The following is a 23,499-nucleotide window of genomic DNA, read 5'->3' as shown; positions in this document are numbered from 1 at the left end:
GCAAAATGAATCAGAAATGCAAAAATAACAGGCAGTGAAAACATAACGGTCATTAGCTGGAATTCTGTTGGTGTTTGTGCAAGACTTGTGTAAAGTTTGTGGCTAATTATAGGTAATTAATAAGGTTCAAAGATTTGTCTCTTATGTGCCTAGCCATGTGCCCTCTTGTGCAAAGGAGGTGCATCTTAGCACCTTTTCAATTAGTTGCAACTAGGCATGACAAGTTATACAAATGTCAATAGGATACCAACCGTTAAATAAAGAAAAATTGGATAGTAATGCAGATGCTTCTACGCAATAGAATTAACAAATACAGTGAGATAAGAAGAATTTATTTTTTAAAAAAGGATTGACCCAGCTTTCTGACTTCATAGTGGTCCTCCTAGTGCAAAGAAAGTTCCAAAACAGGTTTCCGCTAGAAAACAGTAGGACAAGAATTTGTTGAGAGGTTCAACTCTGTTTCCTATAGCTTCTGTCTTTTGTGTGACAAAAGATAAAGCCTTTCTGTTGTACAGTAAGTCTGCTTTTTAAATATTTCGGGTAAGCACTGCATGCAACAGTAGGGAGAAGGGAGTTTGCTTTTTTGGCCCATAGCATCTAAATAAAAAGTTAAGTTACTTGTTTTCTGTGTTTAATTATTTGGAACTGATTTGGGATTGAAATCACATGAAGTTTTTGTTGCAAAACATTTCAAAGATAGGATACAATAGGCAGAGCATGAAATAATTTTTGTGTCCCTATTCGTTTTGTTGCTTGTACTCTACATGACAAATTTTGGTTTATAATGTAATTGATTTGCAGCATAATCTTTCAGAGAAAGGGAAAGATCCAATGAGTTACCAACTTGTCATCAAAATAAATATGCGTTCTATTTAGCTTGTGTATTTTTGTTTGTAATTTTATTGACTGACCAAAGGCCATAATAAAGACTATGATGATGATGAACTTGCCATCAAAGGAATCTCCAGGAGATATTATCACTGGTGCAATCTGTAGAAGTAGCACTCAGAAGACCTTTCAAATGGTTTAGACATGAATGAGTGCTGTGCCTGTGCATAGAGCTTAATTCATTCTCATTTTTATTAGACCATTCTTTGTCTTTATGCCATTCAAATTGATCATTCCTCCAAACCATTGTTTGGAAGATCATATGAATGTACCTAGTATATGTTGGTCTTTATGCATAACACTTAAACAGTATTCAAGTGTATAGCCATTAAAAGGGTTGGTCAGTGTTGGTCATCTGTAGTCTCTAGCCTCTCAGTAAACTTAAGCTTTATCATGTCTCCAAAATGATAGGGAAACAAGAAGTCTGCCAATGCTTATCTTGTGGAGTGACAAGTTATAAAGTGCCATCTGTAATTAGAGCTGCAATGCGGTGAACCTTTAAAGAATTTGTTGTGTGTTTATACTCCAGAATATTGAAAGCTGGAAGGCATAGGATTTATACATGCATTCATTTGAGCTAGGTTGCCTTGTTGGTTCAGCCAAGATTTTTGTAAAGCCTACTGAATGTTGTGTCCTTGTTTTGATCCAAGCTGGGATGTATTGACTAGGATAATATATACATTATTTAGGAAGAGACATTCAGAAAGGTTGTCTATGTTAAAGAAGGTGACAAATTAGTAACACATACAATAAAGACAGCTGAAACTTTACTAGTTTTGAAGTATTACATTTTTTATAAAACACAAATAACTGCAACACAACTGAGTCCTCAGAAAGATGAATTCTTAGATTAGGATTGGCTCCTCAGGACATGTCAAAGCAATTGAAGATTTTTCTGAACAGAATGTGCTACATAGAGACCCACAGCCTTTAAACATCAAAGCAAGCATCCAGGTGTCTAACTGGTTTTCTTGTAGACCAAATTAAATTTGATCTTCTGGCACATATTGAAATAGAATATTTACTCACTGTCTGATCTTAAAATGTTGGATATAAAGCTGATTCTGTTTGGTGTTCTGATAATCTAAATTGATTTTCTGAAGCCAATTTACTTTAGTTCCAGAAACTGAATGGGTCTTGATCATCTCCTATAGAAAGCAAATAAATTTAAGTCCTGTGTCATGTGCCCCTGGCTTTGAATATTAAACTCCCCTTAGTGTTGCTGTGAAGACAAAAGTTCTTTATTGTTTGATAACAACTAGATCATCAGTTTTGCATCTATATACTGAAGTATTTATTTGTCTTTCTTTTCAGTTCCTTCTAACATGGCAAACCCCAAAGAGAAAACCCCGATGTGTCTTGTGAATGAGTTAGCCCGTTTCAACAAGATTCAGCCTGAGTATAAGCTTTTGAGTGAGCAGGGTCCAGCTCACTCAAAGGTAAACATTGACTGTGTGACTGCCATATTTATCTCCTCAATGAAGAGGGTTTTGTGTGTGCATGCACGCATGCATGAGAGAGAAATTTATTCTTGGGAACATCAGAAATTTTATAAACCTTTCATGGCTTCCAATGAGCTTTATCTGCCCCACATTGCCCTTTCAGTTTCTTACTGTCCAGACACCACATGATGGTGGGCAATAAATTAGCCAGAACACCTATTAACATCTTATAATAGTAATATGTTGTCAAGACAGTTCTGACTTCTGGTGACCCTTTTCAGAAGTGGCTTCTCTTCTCTTCTACTACATGGTCATGGGTCCATGGAGCATTCCCAAAGCCACACAGTCTGGCTCTACTATCAGGAGGCATTGTTGGGAATTGAACTCCCAGCCTCTGCAGCAGATACATAAACCACTGAGCTATGCTGCCAGCATAACTTCCAATAAGATCATTAATTTTTTAAGCTGCTGTTACTAATGCCTCCTGCTAGGGTTAATTAAGGCCTTATATCAGAAACTGAAGTATGCACTTCAGGGTGCTGGTTTTAATCTTTAATAATTTGCATTGCCTTGAGCCCTCATGCCCCAGGGGTGTTTTTCCCCATATAAGTCCGGTGTGCAGGTTTTGCCATCTCTGTGACAAGTAAGGACATCAGTGGATTCAATCAGGGCTTTTACAAGTTCAGTCAGAAACAGGAATTCTCTCAAGTGTGGGGTAGAACATTTTCAACTCCACTTTCTTTCAATAAAAGCAGCGACACTTATTTCTGTACGAGGTCCCTAACTAGTTGTCTTCTTAGATTTTGTGAATGTTTTTTCTTCATTGATAGTTTGCAAGCTGAAGTGCTAGTGTACAAAAATGAGTGATGATTGGACCATCTGGTGAGGATGCACAGAACAGAATTATTCACTGTAATACTGTACTTGTATGTGCTCACCTTGAAAGTGTTCTGAAAATGAAAGCAAACACTTTGCAGAGCACTATAAACTTCGTAGTTGTAAGTGAATATCTGGAATCCTAGATGGCATCGGAGAGCCTAAAGTGCCCGTTTGTTTTAGGGCAAACTTCAGTACTCCTCAAATGATGTGACCACTGAAAATTATAAAGGTAGAATTTTATGTTCACATTTTTTTAGAAGTTCAAGGTAATAAGAGTGGATCTTAATTAGTATAGTCTGTTGATAGTGTAGCCTTTATAATTAAAATTGTAAACCGCCCGGAGAGTGCTTGTAGCGCTATGGGGCGGTATATAAATCCAATAAATAAATAAATAAATAAATAAATAAATAAATACGTTTTGTAACACTCCAATAGGTGGATCTCGGATATCTTGTAATATAGTTTAAAAAGCTAAGTAGAAATTAGTTATAATGAAGGCTTCTTTTTCACCTACAGGTGTTTACAGTGCAGCTGACTCTTGGGGACCAGCACTGGGAAGCTGAAGGAACTAGTATTAAGAAGGCTCAACATGCAGCTGCTGCCAAAGCTTTGGAAGGGACAAGATTTCCTAAACCTACAGCACGTCCATCACGTAATGAAGGAAAGAACCCAGGTAGGTGTGTAGAAAAGGGCAAGAGATTACATGTGGATACCAGTGACTTTCAATGGCATGAGTGTTAGAATCCAAAGGATTTTGGATTTAAGTTTCTAGCCTTCATTGATGCAGGCAGGGAATTCTGCATGGGAGGAAGGGGGAAGAAGGAATATAATGATCAGCCTTTTTACTTGAAGTGCAATTTAGAGAATTAATAAGGAGAATTAATAACATTAGTGACTCAGCTGATAGTGTGAAGCACATATTACAAAGTATGTTTACAAGTGGTGTTGGGTGATACAAGCACTACCTATCTATTCTTTTGCAATTATTATATAAGCCATATTTTCAAATTAGGATGGTACTATCCACAAACACAGATATGCAAAGTCATTCTGAATTTTCATCCTGGCTATTATAGTGCTATCTTACAGTATCACACACTAGCCATTTAATTTTGGTCTGTTGGCACTCAAAAACTATTCTGAACATGTAAGCTAAATTATCTTTTAGTTATGTCAGCTGTACATTTGTGGCAAAGCATGTAATGTAGTCTTCTGGACCTGATGTTTTATGCTAACTATAAAAGAGTGCTTCTGCTATTAATTGATCAAGTTCTGCTTGCCATTAGGCCATGTCATAGATTGGCTTCTTCCAACCTGTGTCTTTCTTGCCCTTTAGTTCCTTTTTCCCCCTCTAACAGCACATCCCCATGCCATACCACAAACTGTTTCTGATATTCCTTCTTATTTTCTGAAGATTACCAGGATTAGGTGTTTGGGTAGATGGGTCATTGCTGTTTGGCAATCCACAGGTTTCTTGGATTAATTATATGGATCTTCATATTCTGCCTATGTGAATTCTGCCTGGTTCCTTGATTATCTCTAATCTGGGCTCTGCCACCATCTGTCATCAACTTTGTGTGCTCTTAACTTCACTACCTGAAACTTTTTCACCCTTTTCTGTTTTTTAAAGCTATGTATTAGAATTTTTATATGGAAAGAACATACAGTTTGTAGATCCCAGCTGTAAATGCCTGTGGATATTATGTATTGTTATATGAAAGTCGCATATGGTCTAGCCTTAATTTTGTGCATGTGAAAGCATCTCCTAGTGCTAGATAAAGTGTTTTAAAATTTTATTTTGATAACAGCCTTATGTAATTAACTCTGCTTTCTTATGTTATGTTGCTTTTATCTATGTAACATGAATTTTAATGCTTGAACAACCAACTTTAACAATTCTCCAAGTCTCTGTTAAAGCAGTCTTATATTTAATCAAGGCAAGATAATCCATAAAATAGTTTGGTGTCATTTTCAGTCTTTTAGAATCTTGTTTTATTTATATCCAGAAGGCTATATGCATTTATTTAAGGCTCTGGTTCTTCCTTCTTCTTTCAGCTGCAGCTTCATATGCTGCACTAGTTGCTACTTTGAAGGGTCGTCTGACCTTCAGTACCTTGTTTTCCTGAAAATAAGACCTGACCTGAAAATATGCCCTAGTATGATTTTTTAGGATGCTCATAATATAAGCCCTACCCCAAAATAAGCCCCAGTTAAGTGAAACCCCACCACCATTGTGCAGCAGCCAAAGGAAGATGACATGAATGTATTTAAATAAATGTAGATTGTTGTAAATAGGGGAAAAAACTATCCCCTGAAAATAAGCCCTAATGTGTTTTTTGGAGCAAAAATTAATGTAAGACCCTGTTTTATTTTCAAGGAAACATGGTAGTTACTTCTGAGGTCCATGATAGGCTGCAGTGCAGGTGGCAAAAGTGTGCTGGAAAATCTATTGCACTTAGAGAAGCTCATCTGTAGCCCTTTGGATCTCTGCCATTCATCTCAACTCACCAGAACTGAAATTTGCAAGCACTGCCGCAGTAGTATGTGAATAACAAATGGCTGCCAGTCAGGCAAAAGTACAATGCAAAATGCCAATATAGGCAACATGAATGAAGTTAAAAGGTGTTGATATTAAATCAAGCATGTGCAATGCAAACCTTGGTAATAAATCACTCTGTCTGAAGAACATCATGTCTATAGCATATTTTTTGTACCAGATTTTACACTCAAATGCCAGTATTTAAATATCAGTTTGCAAATGTAATTCAAGTCACACGCTGCAGCAAAAACATCTTCAGGTGGCATTTGAATTGACACTTGGTTTCTGTAAAAGAAATACACATTTGCCATCAAATTTACATTATGAATTACAGGAGGAGTTTTGAGACTGTCCTCTGTCACCAGTTAATACATGACAGTCCTTTTCACCACACATGCTAACACAGTCATAAAATAATGGAGTTGGAAGGGGTCAATAAGACCAGCCCCTGCTCAATGCAGGAATCCAAATCAGAGTATATCTGACAGATAGTTGTCTAATTTTCTCTTGAATGCCTCCAGCATTGGAATGCTCACCATCTCCACTGCTGTACTTCTCAGTTAGGAAATTTTTCATGATATTCAGTTGCAATCTGGTTTTCTGTAACTTGAACCCATTATTACATGTTCTGCAATCTGTGATGCTTCTCAAATTTATTCCTACCTTTTGAGGAAATTAATGTTAAATTAGTGTTTAGTATTTTCAGCTTCCATGTTGTAACAGTTGATCTGTCTTCTTCTTTCTAGATAGTGTAACCCCCACAGTGGAACTGAATGCGCTTTGTATGAAGTTGGGAAAGAAACCTATGTACAAGCCTATAGATCCTTATACGGAGATGAGATCCACCTACAATTACAATATGAGAGGTGGTGCTTATCCCCCACGGTATGGCATGGCATGTACATGTATGATGACGTCCTCTGGCCACCCTCTATCATCTTTGCTTCGCAGTGTTTTTAGCTTGTATTCTAGTTTTCTCTCAGGTGTAAGGAAGTTTGATGTCACAAATGGATACTTAAAGGCAACCGCTTGAAACATGATGTAGTGATTGGTACAATCTAGTCTATCTGCTGCTATGCCATAGAACAGTGGTCCCCAACCTTTTTAATACCAGGGACCAGTTTTGTTGAAGACCATTCTTCCAAGGACCGGTGAGGTAGGGGGGCGGTGGGCTGCCGCCACCAGCGTCTGTTAATGGGGGCGTCCGTGCATGGGGGTACTTGTTATGCAGTACTGTAGTATGTTATGCATTAAGCACCATTTCCCATTGAAATGCATAGGAACAGGATTAATCCGTTCCAGCATTTCAAAAAAATACAAAAAATAAATAAAATAAAAATAAACAGAGCAAGTCCCATGCTGGGACTGAAAAAAAACCACAAATCCAAAAACAAAACAAAAAAAGCACAGAAAAATAACCCCCCAGTCCAAACCCCACCCAGAAGAGTTTCTTAAAAAGGAAAAAGCACCATTTTACCAGTCTGAAGCCTCCTCAACCTCGTGGACTTCCATCGCTGCTGCTGGGAGGCCTCCGGCAGGCCTCCCGCACTTCCACCACCGCCTGGAAAGCAAGCAGCGTTGACGGGTCCAGCGGCGGAACGTAGGAGCCCGGGAAATTCAAATGGCCTCCCCACTGGGCTTTGCCTCCAACTGCTGGGTCCGTCCGCGGGGGTGATGGTGGTGGAAATTGTAGCCTTCCCCTGGTACGACCGCACTGCAAACATGCAGTTCCCGATGGACGCACATTTAGACTGGCTTTTCAGGGATGTTGGTGGAGGTGGGGGCGGGGGGGGGAAAGGCTGTAATATCCTTCCTTCCCGCCTCTCCCTGGAGAAAAGGAGCTTTCCGGGAGGGGATGGTGAACAGGAAAAGGGTTCGAGAGGGAAGAGCTCAGCCAGCACCCACCCTGTGCACCTTCCTCGCCTCGAAAATATGCAGCCACCCCCTGAAGGCTTCCTATGTATGCATTTAGGCTTCACCAGCTTTTGCCAATGCCCAAGGAAAACCCACGCAGCTGCGCCTCCGATCCTGGACAAGGCGCGTTTCCAAGGCAGTAACTTTTGTGAAGACCAAACTCCCCCAGCCAGCCACTCCCATCCTCACCTGGCAAGCTTCCCCGTCTGGCAAAAAAATCAGATCTGTTTCCAGGACAGGGGCTCTCCTTCCTTGCCATGAGAAAGGGACCTGGACCCTCTCTTTCCACCGCCCCCCCAACCAGGACTTCAGTTTTGGAACTGTGGAAAGAAAGCGCAGGCATTCCAGGCTGGCGCCCCGCGCAAGTTTAAGGTGCTTTCTCCAAACTCCCACTAATCATAGGACATCTCTTTCCCCCACCCACGAACACGGCCAGAGAGAGAGAGAGAGAGAGAGATTGAGCCCTGACAGGGCAGATGAGGACAAAGCGGCCGCCCCGAGGGGAAGAGGTGGCACGAGCTCTCTCCCTGGGGTGGCGGTTTTGGCGGGACAATGTGCAGCTGACGGGGACTGAGGGAACTGAGACCAGGAGACAGGGAGGAGGGTGGGGGTGCACTGGCAAGATGCAGGAAAGGCTGAGAAAGTGGGACAAGGAGACTGTCCAGGTGGTCCTGCTGCGCCGGAGGAAATGGCTTCCCAGCCATCTCCATGCCCTCCCATGCAGCGGGATGAGTCCTTGCTGAATGGCGAGCACAGCCTCCCGGAGCCCACCTGGAAAGCCAGTAGCACGGACGGACTCAGCGGCCTCAGGAGGCAGGAGCCCGGGAATTTTCAAATGCCTCCCCACTGTGCTCTTTTTTAAATGGCTGCCACTGTGTCCCTGTGGCCCAGCTGATGGCCCCTCACGGCCCGCCACTGGGCCGCGGACCGGGGGTTGGGGATCAGTGCCATAGAACCACTAAGTTACCTCTACTTACGCAAGATAATATTGCAGTCTTCCTAATCATAATTACAGTAAAAGAGAGAGAAAAGAATAGTTCGTCTGATAGTACTTTTCTATTTGGGATAGGAAGTACAAAAAATGCTAAGAGCGAGGATATATCAAAGGAATAGGTTTTTATGAGAAAGAAGCATTATACCCTCAGTATTTGAAAGCAGTCTGTGGCAAAAAAGGATGAGGTTTTCATTGGAGAGTCTCTGTTGCCTAACTAATTGAGCCATACATTCATTGCTTTTGTAAATGTTTTCAGGATCTTTTTAAAGCATATGTTTGTATGTAGCCCTATTCAGGCATTTAGATTGAAAGCATTTACGAATCAAAGAGTGGCGTGGATGCAAGTAAGCCCTGCTTCACCCCATCAGAAGTTCTCCAGACCTTTGCATATTCAGCATAAAAGTCTGCATAGGCACTGTATGTACATCCAGCTGAACAGGCTTATAGCATTTCTGCAAATGACAGCCCAGACAAGGAAAAGTTGCAAACCTGAATACAATTATAAGGTTTATGCATGGTTTTCCACCAAACACAACAAAGTCTGCAGGACCTCTGGGTGGGATGTGTGCATAAGGTATGGGTTTATGTGCACATTCACCATGTATTGAATCCAACATGCTTCCAGGGTGAATGCCTGAATAGGGCTTGTTTCTTTGCTCGAGCAAAAACTGCCTGGTTTCTTTCTTCTGCTTATGTTTGGAAAAGTTGTATAACTATATTTCAACTCATAAATATTCCTTTGTCCCTTACAAACAGTAGAAAAAATAATATGCCAGATTTAAAAATAATAGATTGGTGTTTTGCCTTTTCAGAATACTATCTATCACAGTGCCATGGCCCAACATAACAGCATCTGTCTACGATATTGCTCTAATCTTGGCTCCTCTCCCTCCATATCCATACCAGAGAGTTGAGGGACTCTCCATAGTGAACTAGAGAGGGCATATAGAGTTATCATTTTACTGCTAATGTTATCAGTAGTTGCTGGTAGGTCTAAATCAGACAGAGAGAAAGATGAAAATATATAAAGGATTTTTTTTTTCATGTCCTGTTAAATGTGAGAACATCTTACCAATTAAGTCAATCTGAGTTCATCTATGTTTTAATTTATTATGGCTACTTTTAATTTCTAATTTTAACTTTTACCCTTTCACTACACTGTAATTGCTGCAGAATCCCAAAAGCCAAACTTTGAAGAGTTTAAAAACAGTACACTGTGTTCCATATTTGATTCCAACGTTACCAAGGACTTATTTAAATTATGAGGCATATATCCTCCTTATTTATCACAAAATTGAAATTTCAGGTCTTTTGGTTTTCAGGTACTTCTATCCATTTCCTGTGGGACCTTGGCTGTATCAAGTGGAGCTCTCTATTGGTGGACAGCAGTTTCATGGGAAAGGTAGAACAAGACAGGCTGCTAAGCATGATGCAGCTGCAAAAGCACTGAAAATCCTGCAAAACGAGCCCCTGCCTGAGAAACCAGAGGTAGTTTTTTAGCTCAGTTTGTAATTCATATTTCTGCTTTGATATTCCTTGAAAGCAAAAATCTTGTTTAGTAATTTGTGCAAATGTGGTGGCTATAGAGCTTGAAAGCTTGCACGACCATTATATTTTTGCACCATTTATCCCAGCCTGTCTCCTACCTGCCCCTGTTGTTTGTTAGAAACAGTATTTAGTTGTGGTGGCCTTTCTGTTTGGCTGTAGTTAATCCTTAAGGGACTTGTTGCTAACTCAACATAAATTAAAATTTCTCTTTTGCAGCATCCGAGAGGTACATGAACTGCTTACATAATAGCAGGCAAAATATAAGATGGAATTTGCAATATTACAGGCACAGTGTTACAGCAGTGCTTAATATGAATGCATACTCTGTAACGGAGTGTGATCCTATAATACTAGTAGTGTAGAACATGGATCATTCAGTAAAAAGATAAAAATGATAATGCTACTAGCTTAGCCTGGCTAGCTTATAGGGTGAGGAGTTACATTCATGGTCTTTTGGGCTCCTCTGATATTACAACTCTTTCCCATGCTGTTCAGCTCACCACTCCAAGAGAGTCTTTCTCACCTAACCGCTTCTCATTGCTTAGCATGCCACACATACAGCATGTTATCTTACAAGATATTTTATAGATTAACTATACTGCCTTTGTGAAAAATTATGGCTTCAAAATGAAGTCTAATAACTCAGTGGATATACACAAGTCTTAAAAGGACAATGAGGCTGCTTTTTCAGTTTGAGCGTAAGTTTCATATACAAATTTGCACACCAGATTCTCATTTTGGTGTTCTTTAGAATGATTGTGAGCACTTGTTGTATAACCTGAAGTGAAGAATCTTGGCCAGATCTGTGCTAAAGATAAATCCAGTTCAAATAATGTAGCAGCCAGTGTCAAATAAGAGGCTTTATAGAATTGGAGCATTGAGAGCAGTTTCCTTACAGGATATGATTAAGCAATATTTTAGAAGCAAGTGGAATTTTATAAGTCTCTCTCAGTGTTGCTGGTTATAGGTTAGTGGTAAGGGTATCACTTTTTTGAAAATCCAACTGAAGCCTTTTAGTAATTGTTAGCATTTTAGGTTTACAGAGACCTCCGTATTCTCTTTAGCTCCATTGTGCTTCAGCTACAGGAAGAAAGGTGTTACTTGTCCTCAGTGAAAGCAGAATTGAATTACAGATAGTGTTTGCATAGAGGTGTAAAGAACAATAAATATGAAATTGCCCAGTTTGGCATTGTCACAGTGAGTTATTTACCTTAATCAGCAGCCATTCTCCAGGATCTTTGTTAGGACACTTTTGCACCATTATTATCTGAGGCCTTCTTAGGTAGAGAGATCAAATCTGGAACATTATTGCCTTCATATGCCAAGCCATCTTCTTTGTACTACAAGCTGTGACTTTGTAGGTAGTACCAGATAACATCCATCATTCTAACTTTTCCTTCACCTACCATTTTCATTATTCTTTCTTGACAGTAAAATTCTAAGCAAATCCTATATTCATCAACTCTCCTCATTCACTCCTCTGTTTTGTACTCTAGTTCCCTGCAGTTAACTAATTTTGCTTGATAATTTATGTGAAAGATGCTGACATTGCTTTTGTTGTGTATCTCTGTATTGCATGACCTTTTTGCTCAGCTGCTATAGCTATAAGGGCATAGTCAGATACACCCATCAACATACTAGTTACCTTGAATAGTCTAAAAATGTGCTCAGACTTTGTATGTGTGTGGCTTCAATATAAAGTTACTGTTATCTTATGAAGTAAATTGATGTTTTTTTTAATAATCTGATTATAAACTGGCACCATAAAAATGGATCAAACAGAGTATCTATCTGTGATATTTAAAACTGCCATTCTGCCATTATCTCCTCTGTGCCTAATCCTTAGTTAACAAATGTTCCAGTGTTAATACCGTCCCCACATGCATGTGTGAAATATCAGTATTAACCACACTAGTATAAAAAGCACTAGGGCTCTATCTTTTAGTAGAGGTTTGCTCTAGAATTGGGAAGAGAGGACATTTCATAAACTCGTCTCATGAAGTGCAAGTTTACATTTCACTTCTGTGGCCTGCATATGGCTGAAATAAATTTGATGTATGTTTGAGTAGCTGAAATTATTGCAGGGTGAAAGATGGTTGAACACAGCCTCTGTGAAAAGATGGTGATTATTCTGAACTATCATGTTTTTGGGGGGGCTGGGTTGGCATTATGTTTCGGGTGAAGTTTTCTGATTTTGCGTAGGAGTCTTTCTACATATGCTATATTGAAAACTACTGTTGAAAGCTCCCCTTTTGTTTTGAAAGTGATGTGCTTTGTAGCAGCAGAAGAGGTGGGAAGGGACTGTTATTGAAAAAAATGCAAGCCCCCTTGCATCAAAATAATTATGTCATAATTCATATAATGATATTTAATTGAAAAGCCTGAAAGCTGAAAATGGATGGACAACATTGGTTGTTCCACAGTGAAAAAGTATATGCCTAAAACTCTAAACTTACTTGCCACTTCTTTTATATGTTGCCAGTAAGTAATTTCATGCGTGCATTAAAACTAACCTTTCCCGTGTCTAACACATGTTCCTGTATCTTTCAGAGCTACTTGATGTTCCTACATAGATTAGCAGACATGACAATTACTTTGGGACATTTCACTTGCATGTCAGACAGTTTGCAGTGAGAAATGTCTTTGTGCTTTCCATTAAATCTGCTTCTGCAGAACTCATGCTTAAAATTCCTCTTTTAACCTTGTACCATGTGTGGCAGTCTTGTTAGTGAGCTGGTATGATAGCTGTGCAAGAAGCCTCTTCAATATAATTGTTCTTCTCTTAGATTAATGGGAGAGAACCAGATGATGAAAATCTCAATAAATCTGAAATAAGCCAAGTGTTTGAGATTGCACTTAAAAGGAACTTGCCTGTGAATTTTGAGGTAGGTTTAGTTAATTGCTGTAAAAGTGATTTTATTTTAGTATATTGAGGATAGTAATATACTTGACAGGATATTGTTGGGTCGGGTACAGCTGACCTTTTCAAATTATATACTGGGGAGTGCCTAGATTCTCTTTCCCTGGTCCCGACAGCTATATTTTTCATACCTAAAATCTATTAGGAAGCTAATAGTTGGCAGTGTATAATTTTTGCAAAGTAGCAGAAGGAATAAAAGGTACCACCAATATGTCTTTGGTTGGTTGAAGATACAGAAAACAACAAATATATTAACTTGAAATCAAAGGGGCTTAATCATGCAGTTAAAGATGCATTTATTTGCATAGCTGGGGCAATGCCTCTAATTTTTTGCAGCCTCTGTACCCACAGTATCCTCAAAAGTCTCCAAGTCCCCAAGTGCCGCTGGAGGAAGGTGCTAGGAGGTTGCAGTGAAAAGGGGAGAACTGCATTTAGATACACCTATCTGGATTTTTTTTGGCTGAGTTTAATTACCATTCTAAACAACAGTTTAACGTAAGGTGAATGAGCCACAGCAAGCCTTAAGTCTCTGCGTTCCATGTCTCCCAATTGGTCTGAGGGGCAATGTCAGATGTCTGTGATTCCATTCTTACTTAACTGTGGTGTAAAATAGGCCTGAGTTTAAGCAACAACTTAAAATAGCTTTTTTAAAGGTTTAATTTTAAGTGTACTTCTTTCTCATACTGCAGGAGGTAGGAAAGAGAAGGGTGACAGCATGAGCTCAGGCTTTGTTTATATTAAGCTAGTAATAAAATTCAAAGGATCAAAGAAGAATTAGGAAAAAAATTGGAATAAGGAGCTCCACTATTGAATTACCATGGCATGAGAATATTAAAAAATATCCACCTGCTTAGGAATATTTTTTTTCTTTCTGATAACGTGTTGTATATGTATGCTAATGAGAATCTGTTTAGAACAAAATGTCTCTCTTGGCAGCATTTATTCCTTTGCTATGAATTAATATTTGGGTATTTACTTAATGTAAGCATGAATGCATGTCAGGGTTTAGTATGTTTTGTACTTGTTCAAGTAAAAACTTGCTCAGGCCTACTACATACTAGTTAATTTGGGCGAAATTTATATTCCAGAGGATTGATGTGGTACTTATTAGCTGCAATCCTGTTGCTTAGCATATTAAGTAGGCCTATTTGAATCAGTAGAAGTTATGGAGAAGCTGGCTCACCAAATTCCCATTGATTCCATAGGCTTACTCTATTGTGACTTGCTGTGCTAAGCATAGGATTTCAACCATTGAATGAAATAAGATTGCCAAAAATCTGAAGTAATTAAAGCATCTAAACAATGTCTGGGATAGCTTTTTAAACTGTAGGGAATGGGATAATGGAAGCTTTTAAAATACAGCCACTTTCTGGATTATCAGAAATTCTGATTAATTCATCTTTGTTTCCCCATCCCCCTCAAATTGCATTGTAGTTCATGTGAATGAAATTTGTTACAACCATTGTACCCTACCATTTTTAATGAGTGTTTATCACGCTTTCACTCAGTTTTTCCCTCTGAAACAGGTGACCCGGGAAAGTGGTCCCCCTCATATGAAGAGCTTTGTGACGAAAGTATCTGTGGGCGAGTTTATGGGTGAGGGTGAAGGCAAGAGCAAGAAGATCTCAAAGAAGAATGCAGCCATAGCTGTTCTGGAGGAGTTGAAGAAATTGCCCCCCCTTCCCACAGTTGAGAAAATGAAGCCGCGAATCAAAAAGAAAACAAAATCAATAGTCAAGGTAAACAAAGTATGCAGTAACCAAGTCATATCTCTTGTAGAAGGAAATCACTGATAAAAACAAGGATTAGAGACCTCCGTTATAACATAGGCCTTAGGTTTACAGTGGACCCTTGACTTACAGACGGCTTGACTTACAGACTTTTTGAGTTACAGACTTCTCTGGCCGCAAAATTTAGATTTGACTTGCAGACTGAGATTTGACTTACAGACCAGAAAAAAACCAAAATGGAACAAAAACGGCCTGTTACGGGATTAATCGGTTTTCAATGCACTGTAGCTCAATGGAGACTTGACCTATAGACTTTTTGACTTGCAGCCACCGTTCCAATACGGATTAATTCTGTAAGTCAAGGGTCCACTTGTACTGCCTGGACTGTATTTTCCCTGCCTTCCCTGAACCTTTCTTGACCTAAGAAAAAAAGAAACAAAATATCCCCCTCTAGTGGTTGAAGGAGGAATACCAGCTTCCCATTAATTTCTATGGACGGAAAAGAGCAGATACAGATCAAATGGTTTTCAATGCATTCCTATGGGAAATGCAGATTTGACCTGAGAACTTTTTGACTTGAGAACTGCCTTCCAATACGGATTAAGTTCTCAAGTCAAGACCCCACTGTATATCCATTGCAATGCTAAATTAGTGATGTTTCTTTATCAATAAGGAAGCATGGGTCCTGGCTAAATTTAGAATTCTGTTTTGTGAGTTTGCTCACTTCTGTAAGGCAGATGCTTTTAAGTACAGTATCTCCATTTCATTGAGGGGTTGCATAGTAAACATCCAGAATATATTTTATGCCTTGAAAGTCCTCCATCTGTATTCAACCATGTGTAGAAATCAAATATAGCATAATTAAATTAGTACTTTCTGCTATTGTTATTCCAAATAGACTCTAGGCTCTATGGGAACAAAATAGCAAAGATCTGACTTCTTGTTTAAATAACCACAAATCTAATATATTTAATGTGACTGTATTGGAATTGTACTTAATGATTACATGACTTTGCATTTTCTTTGTAAGCTGCAGACGAGTCCTGAATACGGCCAAGGTATGAACCCTATTAGCAGACTGGCTCAGATACAACAAGCAAAAAAAGAGAAGGAACCAGAGTATATGCTCATCACAGAACGTGGGCTGCCAAGGCGTAGGGAATTTGTTATGCAGGTTTGTGCAGGGTTCAGCTTTCTCCATTAGTCTGTGCAGTGCGGTCATCTCAGCTTTAGAGAGTGTGTGTATATCTTATTTTAATTGATTGTATGTACAGTATAGGTTGCTTTTTCTCATATGTACTCAGTGTGCTTAGTCTTTCAGACAATATTTTCAGTGTTTGATACAGGCATTTTTACAATAAAGTGGGCTGGTGAATTTCGATGGGTGGGCAGTTTTCACCATTCATGTGCCTCTAATAAACAAATACAGTTAGTAGAAGATTGATCTTAATTCAGGTGACATTTATGCCCAAAATTGTTACCTTAAATCCCACAGGCTCAGGGCTTCAAATTTTTGAAAACTGCCCAATGAATGTAGTCCATAAGCATACCAGTGATGTTCATATGCTGTCTGTGGTAACAGCCAACCGAAAGATATGCTCACATATTCTAGACTAGCTGATGCTTAACTGTTTTAAGGACAGACCCATAGAAGAAAACATTGCTATAGTTAAGTAGCAACAAAATTCTGCTGTGCAGTTCGAGTTTGTGCCTGTGATAGTTGCAAAGAGGCTGAGGTGGAAGTCCAACCTCCTAAACATTTATGTGGTGAATTGCACAGTTAGTTGTGCTATGGAAGCACAAGCAATTGTAAAAAGTGCATGGCTCAGTACTTTGTTGCCAAGTGTAATGCCTGGTATATTTATGCCAGTGTAACCTTGTTACACTGGCATGAACAGGATACTAGCCGTTGAGTGACTGTGACAGCCCTGTATTAGACAATAAAATGTGTCACTCGGGCTATAATCCTAATTTACATTGAGTGCAAAAAATTGTTGCTGTTTCCTCCTTGCTTTCTCTCTGTCATTTGTACTTTGGAGTTATGTACTGCTTAGAAAAACAGGAAAAGGACCAGTGTTTCAGTCTGCCTTCTGCACTTTATATTGACAATTGTGCAAGGACATGAGGAATATTTCTTGGTTGAAATTTCATGTTGAAACATAAGAAATCGATAGATTTTGGAATAATCCTGCTTTTCTTTGATATGTACATGTTTGACTACAAAGTTCAAATGTATTATCTCAGTTTTTTATTTGTATGAATGGCAGTACCATTAGAGAGTGTTTTCTCTAATATTGCATTTCCCTTTTGTCTTATATAAATGCATCATCTTTGTGTCCTGACTCATTACAGCAGTCAATATAAACTGCAAGTAGTTTCCATCTCTTACCCTTCAATCCTATAGATTAATACCGCCAAGTAGTCCTGTGAGCCCATGTTCCTCTTTTGCCCATATATGCCCATCATACCCAGTTCTACTAATGATGTCTGCAAACTCATTCTTGTCGTGATTGGATCTTCATTAGTTCAGGATGAAAAAAGTTTAATTCTAAAACATAATTTAAGAATCTTCATATTTTCACTATTACCTGGTAATTTTTCACAGAATCCTTGAGAAGTTCTGCTCTCCTTAAAAATGAAGTAACTATGCATAGATAAGCAACATAGTACAATACTATTATTGAACGTTTAGATATTTTTCTGCCTCCAATTTTCCATCTTGTCCTTCATTGGAAAAAAAAACAACTGCATGTACTTTGTGCTCAGTTTGGAATCGTATTCACTGTATTCCCAAGACCCAGAATTTCAGTATAAAATGCTCATGAAGGAAGCTAATAGAGTACAGTTAAATTTGCCCTCTGTGCTGTAAACTTTGTGGATGGCATTGAGATATTTGAAAGGGATTGAGATCAGTAGTCTCTTCTCAACTACATTTCAGGTTATATTGAATGGCTAGGGTGCTAATTATCATCTCTGTTTAGTTTGTCCAAGGATGTAGCTGCAAATTACAGCCTGCTTCTCTCTACTTCTAGGTAAAAGTTGGTATGCACACAGCAGAAGGAATGGGAACTAACAAGAAAGTGGCAAAGCGCAATGCAGCTGAAAATATGCTAGAGCTCTTAGGTTTCAAAGTTCCTCAACCACAACCCCCAAAGCCAGCACTCAAAACAGAAGAAAAGGTAGAGTTCTTAAAGTCTTTGTCTTCTACTTATATTTGTTGAAATTGTGACTATTACGTTGAAGAACACCTGGACTTTGCAGTTCCCATGAAGATAATGTGATTGTGGAAGCAACAGGCTTCTTGTAAACTGGCACTGAACATTGAAACAACTTTACTTTTTTGATCTGATGGTGAAAACCACCATCTCCACACTAAGCTATTGTGAGGTGTGCTGAACTTTAGAAATACCGGGCTACATCCACTATTTATTACTTAATAGGGTTTATCATTGATTGAATGGCGCTTAAGTTAATGTTTATGTAGATTCCACTGATAAAAGATCAGCGCTAGTTTGGACTGGTGATTGGATTTAGCTCATCTGTATAGTCCTCAATGAGGGGACATGGTGGCGCTGTGGGTTAAACCGCAGAAGCTTCTGTGCTGCAAGGTCAGAAGGCCAGCAGTCGTAAGATTAAACCCACACGACAGAGTGAGCTCCCGTCGCTTGTCCCAGCTCCTGCCAACCTAGCAGTTCAAAAACATGTAAAAATGCGAGTAGATAAATAGGTACCACCATGGTGGGAAGGTAACACCGTTCCGTGTCTAGTCGTGCTGACCACGTGACCATGGAAACTGTCTATGGACAAATGATGGCTCGATGACTTGGAAACGGGGATGAGTACCGTGCCCTAGAGTCGGACATGACTGGACTAAATGTCAAGAGGAACCTTTATCTTTACCTATAGACTTCAATTTATAAGCCACACAGTTCATTTCCTGCAGATTTCTGACCTAGTTATGAAAGAGATGTAATTTTGATTAGCTTAGGAAGGAGATAAAACCAAAAGGAGTGCTTTTCGCTTTCTGAACTACATGGTTTTAATTGTTTCTTCCCAGCTTTTGACAGTGGGGTTGTCAATACTGAATCATTTGCCTGAAGGATTCAATGTACCTTTCTTGCAAATTAACCATTTACAAAGTTGTTACAGTGTCATGCATGTTCATTTAATTCAGTAGAATCCTTAGGGTATATCAAGACACCTTTCCTCTCAAAGCTGGTGGCTTATGTTCGGGGCAGGTTTTATCAGTCTGACTCACAGAGTAGGCCTGAATTGTTAGAGATTTATTTATTAGTATTGGATGCAAGAATGATGATGTCAGAACAGAGTGATTTTGATGTTGACTCCTAAAATAGTTGTTCGGTTTCCATATTTACATGGATAGAATATTCATTTTAAATATCTTTTTCTTCTAGACACCCGTGAAAAAGCCAGGTGATGGAAGAAAAGTAACCTTTTTTGAACCTGGCTCTGAAGAAACAGCTACTAGTAAGCAATCTTCACTATTCATTTGATATTTGATAGATGAGTGGATAAATGAGTTTAATTTGATGAACTGTGAAAAAAATAGGGCCCTCTAAAGAGTTAATTTAAATCAAAAATCTCCAAGTAATTGTTTCGATACTTTCTAAAATGCATTATAATTTGTGGTCATTTTTTAAAAAAATGCTGAGCTGTATTTAGGATCTTCATTTTCTTAACGAAAGATTCCTTTGGCTTATTTTTTGGAGATCTTCTTTGTCCTTGCTACCATAGCTTATAAACTTTTGACAGTTTGTATGGCATTTTCATGAAGGGACGTGGTGGCGCTGTGGGCTAAACCGCAGAAGCCTGTGCTGCAGGGTCAGAAGACCAAGCAGTCGTAAGATCGAATCCACGTGACGGAATGAGCACCCGTCGCCTGTCCCAGCTCCCGCCAACCTAGCGGTTCGAAAGCATGCAAATGCAAGTAGATAAATAGGTACCATCTCAGTGGGAAGGTAAAACAGCGTTCCGTGTCTAAATCACACTGGCCATGTGACCACGGAAAGATTGTCTTCGGACAAACGCTGGCTCTATGGCTTGAAGAGCGGGATGAGCGCCGCCCCCTAGAGTCGGACACGACTGGACAAAAATTGTCAAGGGGAACCTTTACCTTTACCTTTTAATGGCATTTTCATAGCCCCGGGGGGGGGGCAGAACTGCTCCCGTGGGAAGGAATGGGTTGGAATTTCTGCTTTTTCCAACCCAATTGCTCACATCTAAGACAAGGTATTTGCTGTTATTGTTGTTGTTGTTCTGTGCCATCAAGTCATCTCTGACTTATGGCAACCCTATGAATGAACCGTCTCCAAAATGTCCTGTCCTTAATAGCCCTGCTCAGCTCTTGTAAACTCAAGCCTGTGGCTTCCTTTGGGGGATCAGTCATGTATTTAATTGGTTATAAAGCTCACAGAGATGTCTCAGAGAATCTCTGTGTTGACTTGCGGGTCTCTGGGATTAAGCTGTAATGTAAATCGATGAATTACTTGCTGTTCAGTAACTAATAAGAGATGTTTTTCCTCCAGTTGCTTCTTTATAATAAAGGCAGCCTTTCATAAGTATCATAAATTCCTATTTCAGGATTCATTTGGAACTAATTTATTTTTAAAGGGAAATGTATTGTAACTTAAACTTTGGAGAAATCTGATCTATCCATCTTGGTATAGTTGTAATATTGATTTTGTTTGAAAATACGAAATACATTCAGAAATGTCAGTATGTGTATCAGAAATGAGTTATTTGCAGCACTTGCCTTATTTCTTGTAAACTTCTTTGAGAAAAGCAGCAATGCCATTTTCACAATAAAAGCCTGGTAGCATCAAAAGATGCACTTCCATTTTGTAGAAGGTCATAATGGAGTTTTGGTTTCAAAAGTGATTTCAGACTTGGTGCCTGATGATGTCATGATTTGTATATGGCAGATGCTTGCCTGTTAAAGGAAGTAATCTCCCTTCTTCTGTTTCTTTATTAGGTAACAAAGAGGATGAGTTCAGGATGCCTTATCTCAGCCATCAGCAGCTTCCTGCTGGCATTCTTCCCATGGTCCCCGAGGTTGCACAGGCTGTAGGAGTCAATCAAGGACACCACACCAAAGAGTTCAGTAGGGCAGCCCCCAATCCTGCCAAGGCTACAGTGACGGCCATGATTGCTAGAGAGTTGTTATATGGCGGCACTTCTCCTACTGCTGAGACCATTTTAAAAAATAGCTCCTCAGGCCATGTACCTCATGGACCTCTCACTAGACCTTCTGAACAGTTGGACTATCTTTCCAGTGTTCAAGGAATCCAGGTAAACTGATTAAAAACTGAATATTTGGATGCCTCACTTTATTGGATTTGGTTTGCTAGATAGAGAACTTGTTCTCCACAGCCATTTTGGAAAAGGGCATGAGTTTATTCACATCCACTTCTCCCCTAAGCGAGAAAGCTTACCAACAAGTATAGGCCTACAGTATAGGTAGCCTGGAAGGTTCTTCCTGTGCTGTTCTTTTTGGTGTATTGTGTGCTTAGCCATTTATAAACCTTCAGCCCCATCATTCAGCTGTACAGCATTTTAGTATGGCTTTCAAGAAGGTCCCATTTCCGAGAAAGATTGTGCAGCTGAAATGTGTTTGAATTTCTTCCTTGGTTGATATGACAGGCAGACTTGGCATTTGTTTTATTTGTCTTTCCATTCCCCAAAGTATGCTGGTCTACATGAGCAAGATGCAGTCAACTGGGCAGCACTGTAAGTGAAGGCTGACTCTTAGAATGAATCTCCTATTTTAAAAAGTTCGGCTTTGCATGTTTGGAAGTAGTGCTGTCTTTTACATGTTAAACAAATATCCTTCTTCCAGACACACTACTTTTCTACTTGTTGGCGAGCTTTCTAACAAGCAGCACACACCTGGTAGTTTGCACCTCTAGGAATTACAAGATGGCTTACATTAAAATATTTAGCTTTTAAAGTGATGTTTTGAAAAAAACAACATTAAAGCATCAAAGGTATGGTGTGTTATTTGATGTTCTAGAGTTATATGGCCTTTGGGGTGGAGGGCTGGCACATTGGAAAGGGGCCAGAGACTGGAAATAGTTCTTCACAGCAACACTTTATAAAGTTCGTTATGCAATTTATACAATCCTGATTCAGCTGTATTTATTTCATAATGTGTGTTTATGGCAAAGAAAGAAAGGCTTAGAATGGCTGCTCTAGTGAACAGATGTCCCATGACACCAACAACAAATGCCAAGCAAACTAAAATTTCTAGGAAATACAGTGCTAATCCTCTCTTGACTCACTTAAAGCAAGAGTCAGTGGAACCCAGGAAGGAATCCCAATTTAAGAGCTGCTTTTAGAAAAGCTCTGCCTATAGTATACACCCACACACCCTACTTGTGATAGTCAGGAAAACACTGGCGAAGATTTCAGACCTTGATGTGAGCCTTCTGGAAGGTTCGTATAGGTACATAGATTGTATACATATGTTACAGTTAATTGTAATATCCATTTTACTGTTGTTTGTGACTTCCCTGTGTTAATTGATAGACATACCGTATTTGCCGGCGTGCAAGACAACTTTTTTTGGCCCAAAAAACATGCCTCCAAGTGGGAGGGTCGTCTGGTACGCCGAGTGCACTTCATTTGGGCCAGGAAGGGGCGCCGCCGGGGAGGAAGGCAGGCAGGCAGGCAGGCAGGCAGGCAGTCGGGATGGAGGCATTTGCTCGCCCGCCACCCGCCCGCTTCCCCTGTTCCTCCTCCTCCCACCACCGACCCAGCCTCTTCCCCTCTTCCTCGCCCTCTCGCTGCTTGAGCCAGCCATGAAGTTCCAGGGCGGGCCTGGGCAGAGGCCTGGGCAGCCGCCACCGGCGCTGCAGCAGAGCCATCCACTCTATATTTTGAGTGGAAATGTTGGGGGTTCGTCTTATACGGCCAGTCGCCTTGTACGGCGGCAAATACGTCACTAAATCTCCCTCAATCTTCCATCATATGCAGAAGGGCAAGCAGCCCTTTACCCTGCTTTTGGAAAGGCAAGAAATAGGAGAAGCCTCTTTGTGAAGGGAAATGATGTTGTTAACCTTCTCCACATTACATTGCTGATGAGAGTTTTGGGGAGGGAACCTGAGCTTCTTTTTGCCCTGCCAGAGGGTTGTGACACTTTCCACAATGAGTGGATTGGGGACACTTGTTTGGAAATAATTAAAACTTTTTCTTTCAGGTTGAATACAAAGATTTCCCCAAAAACAACAAGAATGAATTTGTGTCTCTAATAAATTGTTCCTCTCAGCCACCCCTGATCAGCCATGGAATTGGAAAGGATGTTGAATCTTGCCATGATATGGTAAGAGAACTGGAAGTATCACGTAAACTGATTTATAGAAATTAATAGGGGTCTTAATTATTGGCACAAGATCTTCTTAATATAAGGGACGTGGTGGCGCTGTGGGCTAAACCGCAGAAGCCTGTGCTGCAGGGTCAGAAGATCCGGCAGTCGTAAGATCGAATCCACGCAGCGGAATGAGCACCCGTCGCCTGTCCCAGCTCCCGCCAACCTAGCGGTTCGAAAGCATGCAAATGCAAGTAGATAAATAGGGACCACCTCGGTGGGAAGGTAAACAGCGTTCCGTGTCTAAATCACACTGGCCATG

At 39.9% G+C, this 23,499-nt stretch overlaps 1 protein-coding gene across 27 annotated transcripts in view; it reads left to right on the top strand.

Annotated features, from left to right (window-relative positions):
- Nucleotides 1-23,499, top strand: part of STAU1 (staufen double-stranded RNA binding protein 1) — a 44,865-nt gene that overhangs the window by 18,564 nt on the left and 2,802 nt on the right. For 8 of the 27 annotated variants that reach the window (XM_020779466.3, XM_020779469.3, XM_072996871.2 and 5 more), the window contains 11 exons: nt 2,203-2,327; nt 3,726-3,882; nt 6,495-6,633; nt 9,979-10,144; nt 12,991-13,089; nt 14,633-14,863; nt 15,885-16,028; nt 17,887-18,033; nt 19,270-19,342; nt 20,847-21,163; nt 23,070-23,192. In XM_020779466.3, the coding sequence (XP_020635125.1) occupies nt 2,203-2,327; nt 3,726-3,882; nt 6,495-6,633; nt 9,979-10,144; nt 12,991-13,089; nt 14,633-14,863; nt 15,885-16,028; nt 17,887-18,033; nt 19,270-19,342; nt 20,847-21,163; nt 23,070-23,192 (1,721 nt within the window). The remainder of the gene's footprint in view (nt 1-2,202; nt 2,328-3,725; nt 3,883-6,494; nt 6,634-9,978; nt 10,145-12,990; nt 13,090-14,632; nt 14,864-15,884; nt 16,029-17,886; nt 18,034-19,269; nt 19,343-20,846; nt 21,164-23,069; nt 23,193-23,499) is intronic. The other 19 variants (XM_020779473.3, XM_078392651.1, XM_078392650.1 and 16 more) reach the window with 7 other exon arrangements.

This window comes from Pogona vitticeps, chromosome 4 (genome assembly GCF_051106095.1).
Source record: "Pogona vitticeps strain Pit_001003342236 chromosome 4, PviZW2.1, whole genome shotgun sequence".
NCBI lineage: Eukaryota > Metazoa > Chordata > Lepidosauria > Squamata > Agamidae > Pogona > Pogona vitticeps.
Note: the sequence above shows the minus strand (reverse complement) of the source record. Positions and strands in the feature narration are given on the sequence as shown.